Raw genomic sequence first — 14953 nt, 5'->3', positions numbered from 1 at the left:
CTAATGTTATAAGAAGTGTTCTTTGGTGGGGCCTATCTGAATTGATGCCATCTAAAATTCTTTGTGTGAGGTTTGTCAGAAGAGTGTTTGTGGAGTGTAGTGGCCTAAAACCGTGTTGTGAGTCAGCAAGGGGAATATGTGGTGTGACAAGTTTAAGTATTAGGCGTTCAATGACTTTAGAGGGGGTGCAGAGAAGTGTGATTGGACGGTGCGATGTTGGGATTGTTGGGTCTTTGTTCGGTTTTGGAATGGTGATTATTTTACCATGCTTCCAGATGTCGGGTATAGTGTTGTGTGAATAGCTGTAGTTTGCAATGTTTGTGAGTGCGTGTATACCTTGTGGTCCAATGTGTTTTAGGTGGATGTTGCTTATGTTATCAGGGCCACAGGCAGATGAGTGCTTGAGACTATGTATTATGAGTTTTGTCTGACTGTCTATGAAGGGTATATAGTCTGAGTCTGTGGGAAAGTCTTTCTTACGTCGAATGGTGCCTCGGTCGTCAGGGTGAGAAGTGAGATGGCTTGTCTGTGCAAAATGACGTATGAGTGTGTTTGCTTGTTGTCTGTTTGAGGGTAGATTATCTGTTGTTGTGATTATTGCTGCGTGAGAGCGTGTAGTGTTACTGTTGGATAGTGTAATGCTGTTGAGTGTTTTGTACAATTTGCTGGTGTTTGTTTTGTGATCAAGTGTATTGATAAAGTTTTGCCAATTTTGTGTTTTTTGTTCATGTATTTTATTGGCAATCACAGTGTTTAGTGTTTGTATTTGGTCTGCTATGTTTTGAGGGATAGGTGTGGGGGTACCATGTTTAAGTATTTACCTAGTTGTAATATACGGGAGGGGAGCTATGCTCGTGGTGACCCGTCTTTGTATCTCTCCGCATCAAGTTTTATCTTAAAATCTTGTATAGTGTTAGCACATACTGTTTTGTTGTCTAATTTGTTCCATGTATTTATTGCTCTGTGTGGGAAACTGTTCCTTTTCAAGTTTTTTCTATAACTATCCTTTTTCAAGTTTTTTCCGTGTCCTCTTGTTTTACCGTTGTCCTACATTAATAGGTCGTTCCTGTCTAAAACTTCCATTCCTTTCATTATTCTGTAGATAGTTAGCAAATCTCCTCTTTCTCTTCTTTGTTCCAGAGTTGGTAGGTTCAATTTGGATAGTCTTTGCTCATATGTTAGTTCGGCGAGTGTCGGTGCTAGTTTTGTTGTCGCTCTTTGTAATCTTTCTAGTTTCTTAATATTCTTTTTGGTACTGGGTGTCCAAAGTGATGCTGCGTACTCGAGTTTTGGTCTTATTAGTGTAGTATTTTCCTTATCATTTCTTCGTCCATATAGGTAAATGCCACTTTGATTGCTCTCAATAAGTTGTAGGTTTCTCCGAACATCTTGTTTATATGCTTATCTGGTTTCATGTCCTTTCCAATCATCACTCCAAGATCTTTTTCATAGTTTGTTTTGTTTATTTTTTCTTCCCCAATTCTGTAATCTTTTGATATTCTATTTTTACTATTTCCAAATTCCATTATGCTGCATTTCTTAATATTGAATTTTACTTCCCATTTTTGAGTCCAATTCCATATTTTGTCCAGATCTTGTTGCAATGAGTTGCAGTCCTCTTCCGTTTTTACCTTCTTAAGTAATTTTGCATCATCTGCAAAAAAATTTATATAGCACTCCACGCCTTCATTCATGTCATTAACGTATACAGCGAACATGATCAGTGCCAGTACTGATCCTTGCGGGACCCCGCTTTTTACTTCTTCCCAGTTGGAGAATTTTTCTCTAATTACAACTCTCATTTTCCTCCCAATCAGAAAGTCTTTCATCCATTCCAATAATTTTCCTCTGATGCCACCTTTTGACTCTATCTTATTTATTAGTTTCCTATGAGGTACCTTATCGAATGCCTTTTGCAGGTCCAGAAAAGCACAGTCTGCCCATCCATCTCTTTCTTCTATTATGTCTACTAATCTTGAGTAAAAGCAAATCAGATTTGTTGTACAGGATCTCCCTTGTCTAAATCCAAATTGATTTGGGTTCAGTATAGATTTTTCTTCCAGGTACTTAACCCATCTGTTTTTGATCACTCTTTCACAAATTTTTGCTATTGTGCTTGTTAGTGAGACCGGTCTGTAGTTAGATGGATCTTCCTTATCACCTCCCTTATAAATTGGTACAATGTTTGCTTTTTTCCAGTCCAATGGTACTTTTCCTTCTTTAATTGATGTTTTAATTATATCATATATTTTGTCAGTTAATTCTTCCATGCATTCTTTCAGTATCCAGTTTGCTATTCCGTCTGGGCCATGTGATTTTCTGACATCCAGGGTTTTAATTTGATCACTGATTTCTTTTTGTGTTACGTTTATTTCTTTCATTGCTGGGGATAATTCTCTCTCTCTAACTTCACTGTTAGGCGAGTTTTCTATTGTGAATACTGATCTGAAGTGGCTGTTCATTATTTCAGCCATTTCCAGTTCTTCTGTAAATTCTTTTTTATCTTGACACAGTTTTTCTATTTCTTGTTTGTTTTTCAGTTTTCCATTTACATATTTGTAAAATAGTTTGGGTTCTTCTTTACATTTGTCTATTATCTTTTTTTCATAATTTCTCTTTTCATCTCTGCGTATTTTTACATATTCGTTTCTTAGTTTGATGTATGTTTGCCATTTGCTTTGTTTCTTATCTCTTTTCCATTTTTTCCAAGCTTTGTCCCTTTTTTCCTTTGCTTCACTACATCTTTTGTTGTACCAGTTCTTTATGTATGCCTTTTCCATTTTTTGTTGTGGTACGAATTTTTCACGTTTGTCACGTTGTCTGATGAGGCTTTGGATTTCTGGTGTGAAGTTGGGGTTGTGTGATTTTCTGTTGCCTCTAGGGATGTATCTCTTGTCTGCATTTTGTATGATTGTATTAAAAGTGTGCACAGCATTGTTTATGTTTGTGATTGGTGTACTGTTAAGTGTTTCAAAATGTTGTTCTGTCTCTTCAGTAAAAGCTTCCCAGTTAGCTCTCTTGTAATTGGTGTAATTGTGTCTGTGGCCGACTGGGGTGCATCTTGTTTTGGTGGTGATGATGATTGGAAGGTGGTCAGAACCAAGGGTTCCAACCACTCTCCATCTGCGTAGAGCTGATGGCCAGGGGTGGTTGCTGCTGATTGGACCCCAACTCTTGGGGTTGGGGGGTGTAAAATCGCAATGTGTATGTTGTGTTGTTTAAGAAAGTGTTCAAGTTCATGTTTTTTCGTGTTAATACCGTCAATGTTGTGTTGTAATATGTTGATGTTGTGTGTTTTGTATGTGTTGTCTGTTGCCGTTTGGGGTTGAGGTTGGGGTGGTAGTGGGGAAGGTGTAGGATCTGGGTCAGAGGGGGGAAAGGAGAGATCGGGGACAAAGGAAGGGGAGTACTAATCGGGAGTAAGGGCAGAGGGAAATTGTGAGTGGGTGAGGGTGCTGGCTGTGGTTGGGGAGGTGGGAGTGGAGTTACTGGAAGGCAGGTAGAACATGTCCAAGTGTTTGTGTATTGGTTTGTGTCAGCAAGTGTTGTACAAGTGAGGTGGGCCCAGTTTTTGCACATATTGCACTGAACTGATACCTTTGTCTGTCTGCTCGAAGTAATGGGTTTAGAGCATGTTGGGCATGTGTATTTTGTGGTGGGCCCAGGATTGCTCTCTACATCTCCGGCTAAAAGTAGAAGAAGAGGGGTGATCGCCGGAAAATCACCCCTTGGTGCAGAAAAAACGTAATATTGCATGTTGGGAAAAAGGATTGTGGTACTCCCCAAGGTAGGCGTAGCTCCTCTTGGGGATCAATGCCACCTGTGTAGAGCCGGTGGCCAGGGGTAGTTGCTGCCGTTTGGCCCCCAACTCTTGGGGTTGGGGGGTGGTCCCACGACGTAGACGCTGCAGCTCCAGGACCTGGAAAGGGAGTTGTGAAATAGTGTTGATGAAAGAGTATTGGGATGGTTTGGACACATGGAAAGAATGAGTGAAGAAAGATTAGTAAAAGAGGTGTGGAAGGAAGAGGTGGAGAGAGTGAACATGAAGCGGTAACCAAGGATGAGATGGATGGAAGGGGTAAAAGGGGCATTGGGAAAGAGGGGAATATCTGTTGAAGAAGGAAGGGAGAAGACAGAAGATAGGGGTGAGTGGAGAGTGGTTGTGTATAGATGATGATGTGATGCATGGAAGGGGGAATGGGTGGGGGGTGAGGGAGCATGTGTGAATGATATTTTGATGCAGCCCAAAGGGATTTCTCCCTGTTTTCTCTTTTTCTGCTTGAGGTGACAGAGAGGGGGAGATTATTGATTAAATGAACCTTGCTATGGATATGCTGTCTTGCTACATTGCTTCTGCCCCAGAGCAGTGGGCGAGATGCAGGGATGACCTGTCATCCAGGTAGAGCCAAGAAAAGAGGGAGGGGGGTTATGAATGGGAGTAGAGTATGTGGAGATGAAATGGGTGGGCTACCTCCCTTGTAAGGGGAAAAAGCCCTTGGTATATGTATGTATGGATAATTGAATTGTAAGGTATATAATGAATGAGGAACTAGATGTAGATATTGTTTTGTATAGGTATTATGCATATGAGATAGATATGCCTCTACATTTTTATTTAACTACATTTCTCTGCAAAACTAGATGGCAGACCATGTTGGCACGAAGACAGCAGATCGCTTAGCCTTCTATGAAGAGGAAGAAAGGTAAGTTTGAATTTGCTTTATATTGTTGAAATATTTATTTTGCTTTTGGAACATAACTTGTATGCCCATCAATATAGAGATTATTCTACTGAAATAAGAGTACTGACCAGGTACAGTATAAATTTATTATATTGTAAGATAGGATGAGGGAGAGAAGGGGTGGCTATATTAGTGAGTGCAGAGATAGGTAAGCATGTGGTAGAGTGGCAGTCTGTTTCTTCAAGGTTAATGTGAAGCTGGAAAGGGAGATAAGGGTTTTTGTAAGTGCATATGGGCCTGGTAATGAGAAGAGTGTAGTGAAAAGGAGGGTGGTGGATGGAAGGGTGGTAGATAGGGCTTTAATGGACTATATAGTGGTAACCAGGAGAAGAGTAGGAAGATTTTTAGATGGACATGTTCTAAAGGGAGAGAGTGGGGGAAGTTAAAGGAAGGGTAGTGATATGGAATATAAGAGAGGAAGAGTTTAACCACTTCAGTATGAATCAAATTCATGTGTGCAGCATTGGTTTGAGGTAAAGGTGGGACTTCACAAGGGATGTGTCATGTTGCCTTGGCTGTTCCATTTATACATGGATGGAGTGGTGCGAGAAGTAAATGCAAGGGTAATGGGCCAGGGATTGGAGTTGGTTAAAGAAAATGGAGAAAAGTGGGAGTAACTGGTGAAAAAACTGTGAGAAACAGTCTGGGTTTAGGACAGGTAGGGGTTGCATGGATCAGATTTTGTGGTAAGACATAAGTGAGAAAACTTTAGGAAAAGGAAAAGATGTTTTTTGGGCCTTTATGGATTTGGAAAAGGCTTTTGACAGGGTAGACAGGAAGGCACTGTGGGACGTATTGCAGATATATGGGATAGGAGGTAAGGTGTTAAGAGCCATCAAGAGTTTTTACAAGAATAGTAGAGCCTGTGTTGCAATTAGAAATGGAGAAAGTGGTTTGAGGTAAAGGTGGGACTTCACAAGGGATGTGTCATGTTGCCTTGGCTGTTCCATTTATACATGGATGGAGTGGTGCGAGAAGTAAATGCAAGGGTAATGGGCCAGGGATTGGAGATGATTAAAGAAAATAGAGAAAAGTGGGAGATAAGCCAATTGTTTTTTGCAGATGACACTGCACTTGTAGCAGGATCAGAGAGGGATTAAGGAAGTTAGTGACAGAGTTTGGGAAGGTGTGCAAAAGAAGGAAGTTGAAGATGAATGTGGGTAGAAGGTGATGAGATGAATATGACGTGAAAGGGAGGAGTGGATGTCGAGATAGAATGCAGATTGAGAGAAGTAAGAAAATGCCTTGGGGGATTCAAAAGTGTTATTAGAAATTGACATTTTGGAGTGGATGGTAAGAGGAGATTGTATGAAGGAATGATTGTGCTGATAGCACTGTATGGGGCAGAAATATTTAACATAAGAGAGGAAGAGTTTAACCACTTCAGTATGAATCAAATTCATATGTGCAGCATTGGCTGCCATATGTATGATTCATCACACTACTTGCATTATAAGATATAAAGTCACTGCTGTTTTACTTGTTCTCTTTTATTATGAGTTTTTATGAGAGTAGTAGAGCTTGTGTCAGGATTAGAAATGGAGAGAGTGAGTGGTTTGAAGTAAAGGTGGGACTTCGTCAAGGATGCGTTATGTCGCCCTGGCTGTTCAATTTATACATGGATGGGGTGGTGCGAGAGGTGAATGCTAGGGTAGTGGGTCAGGGATTGGAGATGGTTAAAGAAAATGGAGAAAAGTGGGAGGTGAGCCAGCTGTTGTTTGCGGACGACACTGCGCTTGTGGCAGGATCAGAGGAGGGATTGAGGAAGCTGGTGGCAGAGTTTGGGAGAGTATGTGATAGAAGAAAGCTGAAGATAAATGTGGGTAAAAGTAAGGTGATGAGATGTACAAGGGGTGAAAGTGGCAGTAGACTGGAAGTGAACATTAAGGGAGAGCGACTGGAGGAAGTGGATAGTTTTAGATACTTGGGTGCAAGTGTAGCAGGAAAAGGTGGAGTGAAGGTGGAGGTAGAATGTAGATTGAGAGAAGCGAGTAAATGCCTTGGTGGATTAAAGAGTGTAATGAGGAATAGACATTTGGGAATGGATGCGAAGAGGAGACTGTATGAACGAGTGATTGTGCCAACAGCACTGTATGGAGCAGAAATGTGGAACATAAGAGAAGAAGAGAGAAGGAGTTTGAATGTGTTTGAGATGAGGTGTCTGAGAAGTATGGTGGGGGTTACTAGGCTGGATAGAGTGAGAAATGAGGAGGTGAGGAGGAGAACAGGGGTGAAAAAGGATTTGGGAGATAGGGTTGATGAAAGAATATTAGGATGGTTTGGACACATGGAAAGAATGAGTGAAGAAAGACTAGTAAAAGAGGTATGGAAGGCAGATGTGGAGGGAGTGAACATGAGGGGATGTCCTAGGATGAGGTGGATGGATGGGGTGAAGGGGGCTTTGGGGAAGAGGGGAATGTCTGCTGAGGAAGGAAGGGAGAGGACGGAAGACAGAGGTGAGTGGAGAATGGTTGTATATGGATGATGTTGTGATTGCATGAGGAGGAATGGGCGGGGGGGTGGGGTAGTATGTGTGAGTAAATTTTGACGCAGCCCGAAGGGATTTCTCCCCGTCCTCTCCTTATATGCAAGGGGGGACGGAGAGGGGGGATCGCCGATTAAATGAAGCGGCCTTGCTGTGGATGTGCTGTGTCTTGCGACACTGCTTCTGACCCAGGGCGGTGGGCAGGGTGCAGGGATGACCCGTCATCCAGGAGGTGCTCAGATGAGAGGGAGGGTGGGAGGGGTGTGGAGTGTATTTAGGGATGAAATGGGTGGGAGTGTTTTTATGCCTTTCCCTTTTTGGCTACCTCCCTTGGAAGGGGGAAAAAGCCTTGGTATATGTATGTATGTATGTATGTAATAATAAACACAGAAAATGTGATAAAACCAGTTTACAGAATCTGGGGGTAACTTGTGTACAACTACAAAAAAATATATAATCAAGATGCCGACGCTGGCATCCTCATGTGCCCACTCGTGCTCCATGACACCCTCTTAGGCATCATCATACCAAAGTGGTTAAATGTGTTTTGAGATGAAATGCCTGAGAAGTATGGTAGGCTGGGTAGAGTGAGAAATGAACAGGGGTGTAAAGGGAATTGGAAGATAGGGTTGATGAAAGAGTATTGGGATGGTTTGGACACATGGAAAGAATGAGTGAAGAAAGATTAGTAAAAGAGGTGTGGAAGGTAGAGGTGGAGGGAGTGAACATGAGGGGGCATCCAAGAATGAGATGGATGGAAGGGGTAAAAGGGACATTGGGAAAGAGGAGAATATCTGGTGAGGAAAGAAGGGAGAAGACAGAATATAGGGGTGAGTGGAGAGTGGTGGTGTATGGATGATGCTGTGATGCATGAGGGGGAGTGGGTGGGGGATGGGGGGTGAAGGAGTATGCATGAATGATATTTTGATGCAGCCCAAAGGGATTTCTTCCCATCCTCTCTTTTTCAGCATGAGGGGATGGAGAGAGGGAGTCACCAATTGAATGGAGTGGCCTTGCTTTGGATGTGCTATGTCTTGGTACACTGCTTCTGCCCCAGAGCAGTGGGCGAGATGCAGGGACCTGTCATCCAGGAGGAGCCAAGAAAAAAAGGAAGGTGTGGTGAATGTTAATGGAGTATGAGGAGATGAAATGGGTGGGAGTGGATTTATGCCTTTGACTTTGACTATCTCCCTTGTAAGGGGGAAAAAGACCGTGGTATATGTATGTATATATGATAGGAATACAGGAAATGAGATACAAGAGTATTAGAAGAGGTGAAAGATGGTATGTTATTTGGGTGATAATTAAAGAAATCAATAAAATCTCTTTTCTAAATGAAAGCCAAAAAATGGATGTTGTCCCCATCTTGTTCAACTTTTATATGGACAGGATGAGTAGGGAGGTAAATGAAAAGGTGTTAGGCTCAAACCCAAGCAGTGTGGTGGGGAATAGGGATGACCACTTATCCATGAGGTGTCAAGATAGGAGTGGCAACAGATGGGTTTTCGGATGGGTATAGGGTGGTGTATACTTTGACTTGGCCACATATTTAGTCTATGAGATGATTTCAAGTTCAGAACAGTATATGCATATACAACCACTCCTCGTTTAACGACCTACTCGGTTAACGACAACGCGGAGTAACGACGGGCTTTATGGTAGACCAATATTCGTTTAATGTAAATCTCCTGAAGTTACGACGTCGTGTACGATAAGTTGGCTGAGGCAAATTTGTATAATGTTATAAATGAACTTGAACGGTGGATATTAGCTGTGAGGTAAAGTGTTCTGAAGCTTAGGTCTACATTACCATCCTGCAAGCTGCAAAAACTACCTGGGATACAGTATATACCGGTACTGGTAAATTTTTAGTTTCGACCATGGGCACAATATAGCAATAGAAAATTAATTATTAATTTTGTAAATTATAATGTATCAACGTAATATGCAATTTTGTGAGCGGAAATAAAAAACAAAAAGGTGCTAAAACAGATTTCGTAAGTAACGAAGTCATGTCGGATGAATGGTACGCCATGTTTGTTATGATAGATGCCGACGTCGATGAAATGAAAGGATGATAAATTCGTCTAACCTAAACTAAACTAACCTAACCTGTGTTTGATCAATCATTACCTGCAAATTAAATGTCATCCGGCTCGTCCTCGTTGTCGTCATCATGAGAGACGTTGGCGAGCTTTTCAACCACTCTCTCAGCTTGCGGGGTATAGAAAGTTCTTGCAGCTTGAAGGAATGCATGTATCTCTGCTCCATAACATTCCTTCAAGAAAATATACCTGGTGAGGTACTGTCGGAAGTACAGAGGCCGTCAATTGACAGACAAGATGGCGTCCCGATCCTATGCTACCAACTTTATTCATTAGCATATTTGCTTGTAGCAAGGTATTTTTTATTTTCATTTCTGCCCACAAAATTGCATATTATGTTGATACATTTTAATTTACAAAATTAATTATTGATTTTCTATTGCTATATTGCACCTATGGTTGAAACTAAAAAAATACCGTGTTATTTGAGGGCTTTCTGTACTATCAAAACAGTAAATAAAGCTTTAATGTACTGTATAAAAGAGGGAAAATACATGAAAATAAAGATACATGTATTGCTGGACATTGTACATACAGTACATGTACGTATATGTATTCACTTTCGCTTAACGACCAATTCGGTTAACGATGGTGACGCTGGTCCCAATTGTCGTTGTTAAACGAGGAGTGGTTGTATATATATATATATATATATATATATATATATATATATATATATATATATACACATACATACATACATACATACTTATACCAAAGGCTCTTTTCCCCCTTACACAGGAGGTAGCCAAAAGATAAGGCATAGAAACCACTCCCACCCATTCCATCCCCTACATACTCCACTCCCCTCTACCCTCTTCCCTCCCTCTTATCTTGACACCTCCTGCATCTTGTTCACTGCCCTGGGTCAGAAGCAGTGTCGCAAGACACAGCACATCCGCAGCAAGGCTGCTTAATTAATTCAGCGACCCCCCCCCCCTCCATCCCCTCATGTAGAAAAGGGGAAGATGGGGAGAAATCCCTTCGTGCTGCGTCAGTTTATTTCTCATACATACTCCTTCACCCCCATCCCCCACCCACTCCCCCTCATGCATCACAGCATCATCCATACACAACCTTTCTCAAACCACCTTTACCTCAAACTGCTCACTCTCCCCATTTCTAATCCTAACACAGGCTCTACTACTCTCGTAAAAACTCTTGACTGCTCGTAACAGCTTTCCTCTTATCCCATATATCTGCAATACCTCCCACAGTGTCTTCCTGTCTACCCTGTCATAAGCCTTTTCCAGACCCATAAAAGCCCAAAAAACATCCTCACCTTTCCCTATAGCTTTCTCACATATCTGTCTTACCACAAAAATGTGATCTACACAACCCCTACCTGTCCTAAACCCACACCGTTCCTCACCATTTACTCCCTCTGTTCCTCTCCTAATCTACTCAATCAAGGCCCTCCCATAAGCCTTCCCAACTACACTTAACAAGCTGATCGCTCTGAGACTACTACACTCATACTTGTCCCCCTTTTCCTTGTAAAGTGGAACTATACTGGCACTCCTCCAGCCCTCTGGCACTCTACCCTCTCTTAAACAAACATTACCTCACCAGCCAGTCCACCATAACTGTACCTCCTTTCTTCAGACATTCTGCATGGCATCCATCCAACCTAGGTGCCTTACCTGCTCTCGTCATCTTAACAGCTGCCTTCACTTCATCTTTCCTTATTTCTCCTCCATTTTCCTCACTCATCACGGTCATTTTCTTAGCACTTCCCACTGCAACTATCTTTCCCTCCCTATCCTCCTTCACATTTAGCAACTCCCTAAAATACTCTGCCCACCTTCCTCTCACTGCCTTCTCTTACATTATCATCTCTCCATCTGCACCTTTTACCTTTTCTTCTCTACTTGATTTGCCTCTTCTTCCTCTTTTAATTTCTTTCCAAAACATTTTTTTATTACTTTCAAATTGTCTGTCATACTCTTACCCCATTTCACATTTCTCCTCTTTGCCTCCTTTATCTTATGCTCTATTTCTCTTCTCTTTACTTTGTGCCTCTCATATGATTCCCTCTTCCAAATTTGTAACCAATCTATGAAAGCCTTATTCTTCTCGACTACACCTTTCTTTGCTTCCTCATCCCACCACTCACTACCCTTTCCTCTATTTCCTCCCATCTTTCTTGTTCCACACACCATCTTTGCACACCTTATGACTCCCTATATATATATACTAGCCAAATTACCTGCACATTGCTGCGAGTTGATGAATAATCCCTAACCTAACCATACCTCACCTAACTTTAAACCTTAACCCTAACCAAAATATTTTTTTTTAAATGAAATATAGCTTTAAACACTCCCCCTCCCAGGTGTGCAACCCCCTGTCCCCGAAGGTTGGGAAACCCTAGTTTGAAAATACATGCATACACCAACACAAATATCATTTGTACACATTCTTTTGCGTGCATGTCTATGTGTGTGTGTGTGGATTGACAATAAATGTCTACAGCTAAAAGGTGAAGAAATGTATCTCATTTATTTATCTTCAGAATATATATGGTTATATGGGGTTTATCTACAAAAAGCTAGGAGTTTGTGGATTTAGGACTAGCTAGTTAAGACCACCCGCTTGCATGGGATCAGTTTTCGTGGGAGGGGAAGAATGTCTGTAAGAAAATGAAAAGATAGTAGTGTATAAAATAGGGCTATTGCCAAAATCCGCATTTTTGTGAGTGATTAGGGGCGGTTCATGGTTGTGGCTTGGGAGAAATGGGCAGGGAACTTGGACACTGGCAGCGACGCCTGGGATTAGAATCACCAAAAGTTGAGAAAATGGTAGAAGGCGTATACTACTACGCCTTCTACCATTTTCTCAACTTTTGGTGGAAGGTGGAAAAACAGAAAAACCTTTAGTGGGAGGTAAACTGAAATGAGAAGATGTAGTATAAGAGAAAGTTAGAAAGGAAGCAAATTTTAGTCAAGGAAAAATACGTGTAGATGTTTGTGCATATGGCATGGTTATGTTTGTGAGAGGTGTGTGTATGTATCTTATGGGAAGTGAGTAGAGTTCACTTCCCTTGTGCGGATGTGCTGATTAACCCCAGCTAAGTAGCGTGGTCCTGATTAGCCCCAGGTTGGGCATGAGCGGTCCTGTTTAGCCCCAGGTTGGGCCTGAGCGATGAGCGAGCGATATCTGAAGCGTAGTCAGGAAAGTGGTGCGAGGGGGGCAGGCGGGTGGGTGTTGTTTTATCTTTCTCCTTCCAAGCACAATTCTGAAAGCAGAGAATTACGTGACTTGGGAATTGTGTGTAAATGTCAGAAGTGTAAACCCACTCGCCAGCATCAGTGAAGAGGCCAGGCATTTGGTGCGGGCCGGTCAACAAGAGAGGCTCCCCAATTCCCATGACCAGCTGGTAAAGAGTTAAGGGCTCTGAATCAGAGTTGGATTAAGGGCCCCCGCTAAGCCAGCAAGTAAGTGTGCGAGTATCTCTTTTCTTCCAAGCACAACTCTGAAAGCAGAGAATTATGTGACTTGGGAAATGTGTGTATTTGTCTTTGGTGTAAACCCACCTGACGACGTCAACGAAGAGGTCAGCCTTATGCCAGACTGGCAGCAGGAAAGGAGAAAAGTCTCCTCACTGCCACTGGCCGGCGAAGATTGCTGGGCGCTTGTTGAGAGCTGGAGTGGAGAGCAACGTCTGACCTCTGCGAGTGCTGAGTTGTGAATAATCTATTTCCGCTCACACTAAAATTAAATAAAAATAACCAACATTTCAACTTTTGGTAAAATTATACAATATTTACATTTACATGCTTTCTTCTTAGAAAAGCTATTATGGTTTGTGGCAGCATTAATTTCACAAATATAAATAATATTTATGGACACATACAATGTTTTGTTTTATCATATTAATTCTTATGTCACAAGAATGCTACGTGAGTTAAGGGGAGACTACAGTAGTGGCGTGTTACCAGACCATAAACCACCTAACTTTAATCCGTAACCCTAACCATGATTTTTTTTTTTAAATGAATTATAGTTATCTAAGTACCTGGAGTGATAGGGTATCAGAACATAAATGGTTATGGGTCTATCTCCAAAACCCTAGGAGGAGTTCGTGAACAAACAAATGGATAGAAAGACAGACAGGCTACTACTTTATTATAGTAGATGTTCCTTTCTTCCCCTCTTTTAATGCCATTAGTGAAGTGTGCTGCTCTTACATTTAAAGGTGATGTCTTTGGCTGCAGCCACATGCCTCATGTTGTAGGCTCCTCACCTTTTTCACCACTTAGTGAATAAGGGCAATTTTCTGTCACAAGACAATAACTTGTAATTTCTTTTGATGTGATCCAGATAGGAGTGAGAGCATATTGTATTGTGTTCCCAAATATTCCTCAGAGAGGAAATCGGGTATGGGGAATAGAGAAAACATAGTATTTACCCATAACATGAGACAAGTGAGGCAAGAAGGTTCTTCATCTTCACATAGCACTTGAGGCCTGAGAATTCTCTCATGTGGAAAGGCTGGTGACCCCAAATGATGGTGAAATGCCTTGATATTAAGAAAATAAGTGGCAGTTTATTCTGTATCATTTTGTTCTGGAAGTCCTGTTGAAGGGAGTTGTGGATACTTTTTGGATTTATTTAATGTGTAACAAAAAAATCTCCTTCAATCTTCACATACAACAGCTAAAGGTCATGCATTATTCTTGATGAGTTGCTTATTGACCTTATCCAGGTGTTTCCATTTCTCTCCCTTCAGGATAATTCATTTTGTTATTAATTTCTTTCAGTTCTTTAAAGCTTTGTCCTGTATACCTCAGTGTTTGGCTGCCAAACTTAACTATTGTCACCACCCTCCTTAAGACAGCCTAGTGGGTGATCACTCAAAAAATTCTGGCACATGAAAGAATTTTAGGTAAACATTTCAAAAGAATATGATGGTGTTAATACTTTGACCAAATATCCATTTCTATTTTTATACAGAATAAAATAGATAATTTATTGGCAACCTCTGGCAACCCCATTGCATAAAAAAACATTCTGTATATTGAAATAAAGTCTAAATTTCGATAGCCAGTTCTATTTTGTTTACTATATTATGTTTATGGAGATATCTGGCAACCCTTCCCACCCCTACATAGCTAGTGATACACCTCAATGTCTCTCAGTGTGTTATCAAAGCTTGAGGGAGGAGGGCATCACTTCCCAGCCTAATGGGTGATCACTCAAAAAATTCTGGCACATGAACGAATTTTAGGTAAACATTTCAAAAGAATCTCTATGACGGTGTTAACATACATACATATACCATGGCTTTTTCCCCCTTACAAGGAAGGTAGTCAAAAAGAAAAAGGCATAAAATCATTCCCACCCATTCCATCCCTATATACACTCCACTCCCCTCCACCCTCCCTCCCATCTTAGCACCTCCTGGATGATGGGTCATCCCTGCACCTTGTCCACTGCCCTGGGTCAGAGGCAGTGTCGCAAGGCACAGTACACCCACAGCAAGGCCGCTTCATTAAATCGGCGACCCCCCTTTCCGTCCCCCCATGCATAAAAGGAGAGGACGGGGAGAAATCCCTTCAGGCTGTGTCAAATTTTGCTCATACAACCTCACCCCCAACCCCCCACCCATTCCACCTCAT

At 41.6% G+C, this 14953-nt stretch overlaps 1 protein-coding gene across 5 annotated transcripts in view; it reads left to right on the top strand.

Moving 5' to 3' along the window:
* Positions 1-14953, top strand: part of LOC143032337 (uncharacterized) — a 463022-nt gene that overhangs the window by 18434 nt on the left and 429635 nt on the right. For all 5 annotated transcript variants that reach the window (XM_076196905.1, XM_076196916.1, XM_076196914.1 and 2 more), the window contains exon 2: positions 4642-4703. In XM_076196905.1, the coding sequence (XP_076053020.1) occupies positions 4642-4703 (62 nt within the window). The remainder of the gene's footprint in view (positions 1-4641; positions 4704-14953) is intronic.

This window comes from Oratosquilla oratoria, chromosome 13 (genome assembly GCF_046742065.1).
Source record: "Oratosquilla oratoria isolate Oo_2021 chromosome 13, ASM4674206v1, whole genome shotgun sequence".
Classification (NCBI taxonomy): Eukaryota; Metazoa; Arthropoda; class Malacostraca; order Stomatopoda; family Squillidae; genus Oratosquilla; species Oratosquilla oratoria.
Note: the sequence above shows the minus strand (reverse complement) of the source record. Positions and strands in the feature narration are given on the sequence as shown.